This window comes from Talpa occidentalis, unplaced genomic scaffold (assembly GCF_014898055.3).
Source record: "Talpa occidentalis isolate TD23 unplaced genomic scaffold, MPIMG_talOcc4v2.1 talOcc4.12, whole genome shotgun sequence".
NCBI classification, from domain to species: domain Eukaryota; kingdom Metazoa; phylum Chordata; class Mammalia; order Eulipotyphla; family Talpidae; genus Talpa; species Talpa occidentalis.
The window spans coordinates 55,474,711-55,484,600 of record NW_023601212.1 but is presented as its reverse complement, the minus strand read 5'-3'; the positions used below and the strand labels follow the sequence as shown (position 1 = coordinate 55,484,600).

Sequence of the window (9,890 nt, the reverse complement as noted above, 5' to 3'; positions counted from 1 at the left end):
GCTGGGAGAGCGTGGGGCAGAGCGTCTCCCGCCCCCAACCCGACTAGTCACCTCCGCTACTCAGGGGGCGGGCTTCCCAGAGGCCCCGCCCCGCGCCGGCCTCGCCCCGCCCCCGGCCCCGCGCCGCCCGCGCCTCCTCTCAGGGTGGGTCTCCCAGTGCCCACCTCGCTGGCGGGTCCACAGCTGCTGGGGCCGCTCGGTTAGTGCCACGCGCCTCGGCCTCCCACGCCGGAATCCGCCCTAGCCGACCCCTCCCGTGCTCGACTCTACGAGCTACAGCCTTTGGGGGATGGTCGGTTTGCAGCCTTCCCTGTCTCACCTCCACCTGTCAAGTCTATCCGTGAGGGGCTGAGCGCCTCAGGGGCACAGTCTTTAGTAAACACAATTGGGAACCATCACAAGGTTTTTGATCCTTGCCACCCAGGTGAGGATCCCTAAAAAGCCCAGGAGAAGCCATGGTAGCAGGCCTAGAGTCAAAATTAAAATTATACAAAATTAACTTGAAGGTAGTAAAAAGGTGCATTATTTTCTCATCGTTAATTTTTTGAAATCATTTCGTGATGTTCAGATGCACTCGTTTCAGTTGTCTGCACTCTGTAGTCTCATTGGTAAAGCAGGTGTGGTCCCATTGCATGTATTGTTACCATGAATTTCTCTTTAACTCCTTCACCATCTAACCATGTGTTTCTGTTAGCAGTGCAATGTTTGGCAGTAAAGCTAATCTTCACACTGACAATCTTTCTATACTGTGCACGCGGTAAGGTTTTCCTTTGATGACAAAGGAGGAAAAAAAATCCTTGACCCTGAGTCTGAGTCAGAACTTTACTCATCTTTAACTTATATTGTCTGAAGAGAGTGACTCAAGCAGAAGAAAAATATTTTCTAAACATGTACACACATGCATTTATACGTATAAATATTCATCATTATCCCCCTGCACATTCTTGCATCTTAATATTGATCCAGTTATTCTTAATTTTCAAAGAATTTGGTAGTTATTCTCCTACTAATTCTTTTCCTTCCCTATTTCCTTTATTAAAAAGTATCAGTTATTGCAGATACCACACCAAAAATTTGCTTTAAATTAAACTGAGAGGATGGGAACCCTTGCAAGTACAAAAACATCACAGGATGACAGGATTAGGGAGAAAAGGGGGCTACATTTCTCTTCTACCTCTCACAGAACCAAACTGACCCTACAGGACAGATTCTCTCTACTATACAAACATTCTGAATTTTTTCCATTGACATCCAGAGTGTGGCCAGAAATAATTGAAATTGTCCCCCAAATGAGAACAAAAACTATATTTCAGGACTGAATTGAATACAAATTTTCCATTTGGATCAAAGCATTCCTGCATTTGAAATACTTGTTCACCATTCCAGCCAAATTTTTAAGTCTCAAACCTTTGCAACTACTGGAAAAATATTATTCACAAGGAGTAAAGATGGTCATAGAAACAGAATTTGTTGATTTTTACTATCTAGGAGAATTTTTGTTTGAGGATAATGATTTGGTTTCTCTGCTAATTCAGGCAAGCTAGATCATTGATGAGCAAAGTATGGTGCAGTGATTAAGGAGGAACTCAAGCTAGATAGCATGGGTTCAAAACTGGGCTCTAATACTTATTAGTCATTTTTCTTGGACATGAGTACATAAATTTTTTGAGCCTCAGTTTCTTATTTGTGAAGTGATGATAATATTACTTCCTGCCTTATAAGGTTTGTGGGAATTTAGTTCATATATTTTTTTTTAAATTCTACAACAATCATTTGGCATTGTAGCGGCACGAATAGGCACAGTGCAGGATCTCTATAATATATGCAGACGGGGTGAAGGAGGAGTCAGTCCTGGAAGCCCTCGGTGGCTTTTGCAGACTTTTATTGGGATTTTACTGGGTACACAGCAGGCAGGGGTGCTGCGGGGGCGGGAGGCTGGCAGGCCTCCACTCTATCTGGGCTCTCGGGCATTTTCTCGTGGCCTTGTTCTCTGCTCCTCTTGTGGTTCTGCTTCTGCTGGCATCCCCGTGATGCTGCCCTTATAAGCCCAGTCTGTCAGCACAGGTGTATCCACCTACGTATGCCCACACCCCACTCCAGGTGCCCGCCATCAGGCATGCATTCAGAACTGCAAGGATCCATCAGCAATTCTAATGGTGGGAGGGCAGAAAAGCCTGATATCATTTACTTACCCTACAGGCATATAAGTGGCATATAGCACTCACATTAGTAGAAAAAATGTTATATTCTCAGAAGTTCTTTACCTATTCCAAACCTAAGTTCTTCAAGTAATATATACTTAGATCATGGAATAAATTCTACAATGTTTATTCAGATAAGCTCTCCTCCACTCACCCGCCTACATTTAATAAAAGCAAAAGCATCAACCAATGAAAACTTGTAGAATCATATACTTTTTTTCTCATTCCTACCTGGTTATCACCAGTTACCTGCACATGTAAAGTATTACATAATACCTTTGTTTTGCATATGAAATTTCCTCTGCCCTTGATTTTTAAGATCCTATCTAGATGAAAGCAAATATCCTAAGAAATATGCATTATCTTGTAATGTTTTCCATTCTTTCACTTTCAAAGTGAAATGGGAACTTTCAGAATTGGGATGGGGGTGAGACTAAGAAGAAATCTAAGTAGGCATAGGAAATTATTTCACCTCTATATAGCCAAGCCAAAGTGACTTGTCTGATAATTATATTTAAATATTTAAAATAATCTCAAGTAGTACCATCCTAAACTGAATCAAGGGCAGCTGTGAGCTCCAGGTAGGAATAGAAATTAGGTGAAAAAATGCATCATAGCTCAATACAGCTTCACCCAAGCAATAGCCTGGAGCTGGAATGAAAAACCAGACACATCACCAACAAAAAGGCACAGAAAAGATAGGCATCATCTTCATCTTTCCAATAATCAGAGCCTTTTCTTTCTAGGTTTCTGTAAGGTGCAGGAATGGCCAGAGCCATTATCATTCTGCATATCATTATATGCAGACGGGGTAAAGGAGGAGACCTGGAGCCCTCGGTGGCTTTTGCAGGTTTTTATCGGGATTTACCGAGTAAGCAGCAGGCAGGGGTGCTGAGGGGCCAGGAAGGTGGTAGGCCTCCCAGCCCCCAACAAGTCTTCACTCTTTCTGGGCTCTCCAGCATTCTCTTTGCTTCTCGTGGTTCTTCTTCTCGTGGTTCTTCTTCTCGTAGTTCTGCTTCTGTTCGCGTCCCTGTGATGCCACCCTTATAAGCCCAGTCTCTCAGCACAGGTGAATCCCATCTACATATGCCCACACCCTACAGGTGCCCGCCATCAGGCATGCATTTGGGACCACAAGATTCTGTCATCTGTCCTAATGGCGGGAGGGCGGAAAAACCTGATACTTTACTTACCCTACAGTTCCTCACCCTTGCTTAGCACCAAGCAATTCACGAAAACAAATATATTTCTTCCTCTCATGGCTTTGCTCTCTTGCCTCCTCTCCTTCATTATGAACAAAATCTAAAATGTTCATGTAATGTTTCAGAATTATTTCCCAGGACAAACTGGGTTATAATTGACTAATTATAGCATCAGCTCCTGTGCCTCAACCCCCCCACCCCTGCTATGGCAGGCACGTCTGTTTTACCCAGTTAACCTATTTCTGGGATGTCCTTTTTAGCTATGACTTTTTCAATACATATTCTCCCCAATATGGCTCCCAAGTGACTCCCCTGACAATATTCAGGGTTCTGCTCATATACTCCCTCCTTCTTAAGAGAATCTCCCATGCTTCAATAGAGACCTAACAGTTTCCCTGGTCTCTAATCCATCCATACCTAAAGCAACCTTGCTGCTAACAATCTTTGCCTATAAAATTCAATTATCTTTCTTTGCATCCCAACAAATATTGATATGTTTAATATTGACATGTGTAGGGTAAAGAAAATATCAGGCTTTTCTGCCCTCCCGCCATCAGGATAGATGATGGATCCTTGTCCTGAATGCATGCCTGATGGCAGGCACCTGGATTAGGGTGTGGGCATAGGTAGATGGGATTCAGCTGAGCTAAGACTGTGCTTTTTTAAGGGCGGCGTCACAGGGATGCTAGAAGCCGAGAAAGCAGCAGTAGAAGCCGAAGCAGAAGCCGAAGCAGAAGCCGAAAGAGAAGCTGAGAAGCAGCAGAACGAACGCTAGAGAGCCCAGATAGAGTGAAGACTTGCTGGGGGCTGGGAGGCCTGCCAGCCTCCCAGCCCCCCAGCCAGCACCCCTGCCTGCCATATGCCTGGTGAACCCCAAATAAAAAACCTGCAAAACTACTGAGGACTCTGACTCCTCCTTTACCTGGTCTGCATGGGATCAGAAAACCTGCACTGTGTCCAGTCCTGGCCCTTACAACATGTGACTGGGCATCATAGGATTGAAAAGAACCTTAACGATCACTGGGGCCTAATGAAACCTCCTCTGCAGTCTCTTCATGAGGCAGCCCATTTATTTTGAAGAGCTCAAGTTGTTAAAGAGTGGTTCCTAAAGATAAACTGAAATGTATCTCCCTGAAACTTCCACCTATTTCACCCTGGTCCTAGTTCTACCTACTACCTACACAGAACAAATATAACCTCTCTTCTATAAAACAGCCCTTCAAGTATTTGAGACCTATCACATTTCCCCAAATCTTTTCTCTTATTTATGCATATGCATATGCTTATACAGTTTACCTATCCCTGGTATCTACATGGCTGGAAACTATACATATAGATAAACTGGAAGAAAAAAATTTATATGTAACAATATTCTTTTTCCTCCAGCTTTGTTGAGATATAATTTACATACAACATTGTGTAAGTTTAAGGTATACAACTGTTGATTTGATACATTTAAATATTGCAAAATGATCACATCTGCTAACACCTCTGTCACATCACACAATTACCATTTCTTTTTTGTAGGAGAACATTTAACATCTACTTTCCAGCTATAATATAATATTGTTAACTGTAGTCACCATGCCCGACATTACATCCCAGAACTTGTACATCCCATTGCATGTATAGAGAGACACCATATGTGTGTGTAATATATATATAATAATAAAATCCAAAGTACTGTATGTACTAACAGCTTTACAAAATGGAGATAGATAGAGAGGTAGACAGATAGATAGATGATAGATGGATAGATATATAAACAGATAGACAGACACATCTAGTTTGTATCTATATCTACCTCCATTTTTTAAAGTTGTTGATACATGCAATACTTTGGATTTTGTTTCTGTGTGGTTTGTCTTTGCATTGTCAATGTATTAAATCTTTAAAGGCCTATCGAGTGCCAAATACAATTCCATTTACACATCAACAGATCAAGGCTTTAAAAGTTTTTTTGGATGACAATGAAGAGGAGGAGGAGAATTCTTAACTGGCTGGGATAAGAAGTCATTCTCTTTGAAGATGAAGGATAGATTAAATGACCTTTTGTTGTTCTTGTTAACCCCAGGGGTCTATGATTCAATACTTCTTTGATTAAAAAAGTTTATAAATTATTAACAGACTATTTCAAGCAATTGGCAGTGCTATAAATGTTACCAATAGCAATAATAACATTTATTCATTTTAAATTAATACATTAGTATTCATTCCTTTTCTAGGGTAATAATGAAATCCCTGACTTAATCCATTTAACATGTAGTGAAATCAGGTCTGGTTTAGAATTTATGTGAAGTGGGGTTGTTTCACTTATCTATTGCTATGTAACAAACCCTCCAAGCCTCATGAATTATTTTTTTAAAGATTTATTTATTTATGCATACAAGAGCTGGAGTACAGGCCAGAAGTGTGGGGGTTGCTGAGAAGATTCACCAGAGTCAGAGTGGGGAACAGAACAGGCAGATTGACTGAAGTACACTGCTGAAGGGAGCAGTGGGCGAGTCAGGAGAGGTCTGCTACGCCATGTGGGTTGCTCCCTGGCCAGCAGGGAATCAAACTCATGCTGTAGAGGCTGCAGACAGCTTCATAGGTTGCGTCTTAACTCCTTGAGCCATCAGGGAGGCCCCCAAACCTCATGATTTAAAACAACAGTGATTTGTTATTTCTTGCAAGTCTATACATGCATTGGCTGTATGGTTCTGGTAGGATGGTTCTGATCCTACCCAGGCTCACACATGTAACCACATCAGCTGCAGGGTCAGCTGATCTGGAGGTTTCACTGTGGCCTCATCCACATGCTGGGAAGCTGGTGCTGTTATCAAGGCAATGTCTCAGGTCTCCTCCATATGGCCTCTTGCAATGGGATGAATTTCCCCTTCCCCCAATTTAATAAGTTAAAGCCCTAATTCCAGTACCTCACAATGGTGCTGTATTTGGGGATAAAATATTTAAAGAAGTGAACAAGTTAAAATAAGATCATTGGGTGGGCCATGAAGGGATGACTGGTATCCTTGTAAGAAGAGGAAATTTGGACATACACAGAGGGAAGACATCTGAACACACAGGGAAAGCAACCCATCTGCAAATCAAGGAGAGGTCTCAGAAGAAACCAACCCTACCAATACCTGGATCTCAGACTTCTAACCTCTAGAACTTTGAAAAAGGTTATTTCTGTTGATTAAGTCACCTAGTCATAGTACTTTATTATGGCAGCATTAACAAACTAATACAACCAGTCTAACCTACTAGAGATTGAGGGGTATATTTGCCGCACTGCCACAACAAAGTACTGCAGACTGGGGACTTAACAGAAATTAACATTACCACAGTTCTGGGACTAGAACTCTGAAATAATGGTGTTAGTAGGATTGATTCCTTTTGAGGGCTGTGAGAAAGGCTATGTCTTCTGCCTTTCTCCTAACTTCTGGTGGTTTCTTCTTATGCATCAAAGCATTGCCCCATCTCTGTGTTCATCTTCACACGACATGCTTCTGTGTGTGTGTGTGTGTGTGTGTGCATTTGCGTGTGTGTTTATCTAAATTTCCCTTTTTTATCAAGGATGTCTGTCATATTGGATTAGGGCACACCCTAATAACCTGATTTTAACCTGATTGCCTATGTGAAGACCCTATTTTCAAAAAAGTTTACATTATGATATGCACATCAAAGACTTCTTTACAGACACATCACCCAAAGCAGTGATAATGAAGGCAAAGATAAACAGCTGGGACTACATTAAATTAAAGAGCTTCTGCACAGCAAAAGAGACAATAACAAAAACAAAGAGAAACCCCACCAACTGGGAGAACATTTTTGCACACAACACTAATGATAAAGGACTGATCACAAAAATCTGCAAAGAGCTGATGAGACTCAACAACAACAAAGAAAATAATCCTGTCAAAAAATGGGCAGAAGAGCTAAAAAGAAACTTCTCTGAAGAGGAAATGCAAATGGCCAACAGGCATATGAAAAAATATTCAACATCACTTGTCATCAGGGAAATGTAAATCAAAACTACCATGAAATACCATCTTATACCAGTGAGAATGGCACATATTAAAAAAACTAGCAACAACAAATGTTGGCGAGGGTGTGGAGAAAAAGGAACTCTCCTGCACTGTTGGTGGGAGTGCAAACTGGTCCAACCACTACGGAGAGCTGTGTGGAGATTTCTTGACCTACTAAACATAGAGCTTCCATATGATCCAGCAATTCCACTCCTAGGTATTTACCCAAAGGACACAGAAACATCAATTCCAAAGAGCAACTGCGAGTGCCGCCGGGACCGTTGGCGAGAGGCTGCGCGTGGGCTCCCGGGTTGCTAGTGTCCTGGACTCTGCGAGCTGAGCGAGCAGGGCTCGTGGGCCGGTCATCATGTCGCGCTACGGGCGGTACGGAGGAGAAACCAAGGTGTATGTTGGTAACCTGGGAACTGGTGCTGGCAAAGGAGAGTTAGAAAGGGCTTTCAGTTATTATGGTCCTCTAAGAACTGTGTGGATTGCGAGAAATCCTCCAGGATTTGCCTTTGTGGAATTTGAAGATCCTAGAGATGCAGAAGATGCAGTGCGAGGCCTGGATGGGAAGGTGATTTGTGGTTCCCGAGTGAGGGTTGAGCTATCAACAGGCATGCCACGGAGATCTCGATTTGATAGACCACCTGCCCGACGTCCCTTTGATCCCAATGATAGATGCTATGAATGTGGAGAAAAGGGACATTATGCTTATGATTGTCATCGCTATAGCCGCCGAAGAAGCAGCAGGTCACGGTCTAGATCACATTCAAGATCCAGAGGTAGGCGGTACTCTCGCTCACGCAGTAGGAGCAGGGGACGCAGGTCAAGGTCTGCATCTCTTCGAAGATCAAGATCTGTGTCTCTTCGCAGATCGAGATCAGCTTCACTTAGACGATCTAGGTCTGGCTCTATAAAAGGATCAAGGTATTTCCAATCACGGTCAAGATCCAGATCAAGATCCAGGTCTCTTTCACGACCAAGAAGCAGCCGATCAAAGTCCAGATCTCCATCTCCAAAAAGAAGTCGTTCCCCATCAGGAAGTCCACGAAGAAGTGCAAGTCCTGAAAGAGTGGACTGAAGTTCTCAAGTTCACCTTTTAGGGAAAAGTTATTTTGTTTACATTATTATAAGGGATTTGTGATGTCTGTAAAGTGTAACAGGAGAAAGGGTATTTCAACCATCTAATCAAAATGGATCTGGATAATTACTCTGTAAATTCACAGCAGTAAGATAATATACATTTTTGTTGAATGTATTAACATCTTATGGTATGAAAATGTGGGTTTTTATTTGACACATTTAAATAAAATGTTTCTAACTAGAAAAAAAAAAAAACAAAGAGCAACTGCACCCCTATGTTTATAGCAGCACAATTTATAATAGCTAAGCTTTGGAAACAGCCCAAATGCCCAAAAATAGATGACTGGATCAAGAAGACGTGGTACATATACACCATGGAATATTACTCAGCATTCAAAAAAGATAAATACATGCAATTTGCAGCAACATGGATGGCGCTGGAAGGGATCATGCTCAGCAAATAAGCCAGAAAGAAAAAGAAAAATACTGGATGGTCTCACTCATAGCAGGAATCTAGAAAACTTAAATAAGGGACAAGGAAAATGAATAACTATAAGAAAGTGAAAATGAAAATCAACAAAAAACTATGAACCAGAGACACTCTATGGGGGGTGGGGGTTGGGGAGGGGAGGGATTGGGGTCAAAATAAGGGGGTTGCAATTGTATGGGGAATATAAAAATAAAATTTATTAAAAAAAAGTCACATTATGAAGCACTGGGAGTTAAGTCTTCAACCCAAGGAAGCTCATCACACTGAGCTTTCTCATATGGCAGTCTCAGGATTCTAAGAGATCAAGAACAAAAACTAAAAGATCTCTTGATACCCACTCTCCAAAACTGTCACATCACTTCGACCACATCCTATTAATAAAAGTAAGTTGCGGGCCTCCCCGGTGGCACAGCGGTTGAGCGCTGGGATGCGAAGCTGCCCGCAGCCTCTGCAGCGCTGGTTCGATCCCTGGCTGCTCCCCGGCCACCAGAGGAGGGTCCCACATGGCGCGCAGACCTCCCCTGCCGCCCGCTGCTCCCCTCAGCAGTGTACTTCGGTCCTTCTGCCTGCTCTGCTCCCCGCTCTGGCTCTGGTGAATTCTCTCACCCTCCTGCACTTCTGACTGTACCCAGTGCTTGTATAAATAAATAAATAAATATTTAAAAAAAAAAAAAAAAGTAAGTTGCAAGGTCAGCCCAGATTTAAAGGATGGGGAAATAGACTCTATGTCTCAACAGGAGAAACTATTATGGTCATGCTTTCAATCTACCCTATGATCTTATTCTTTTTTAATAATTAACAAGTTACATACCCTTGGACTAATCATAAAAGCACAGATTCTTAGAATCAGAAGGGACCCAGGCCAATCTTCCTCCTACCATTGAATTCATTTCCTTGG

At 42.3% G+C, this 9,890-nt stretch overlaps 1 protein-coding gene across 1 annotated transcript; it reads left to right on the top strand.

The window, feature by feature from the left end:
- Window positions 1–7,681: 7,681 nt before the first annotated feature.
- On the top strand, window positions 7,682–8,745 carry LOC119240065 (serine/arginine-rich splicing factor 7-like). The gene has a single exon (XM_037504427.2). The coding sequence runs from the start codon at window positions 7,784–7,786 to the stop codon at window positions 8,498–8,500; it is 717 nt and encodes a 238-aa protein (XP_037360324.1). The 5' UTR covers window positions 7,682–7,783; the 3' UTR covers window positions 8,501–8,745.
- The last annotated feature ends 1,145 nt before the right edge of the window (window positions 8,746–9,890 follow it).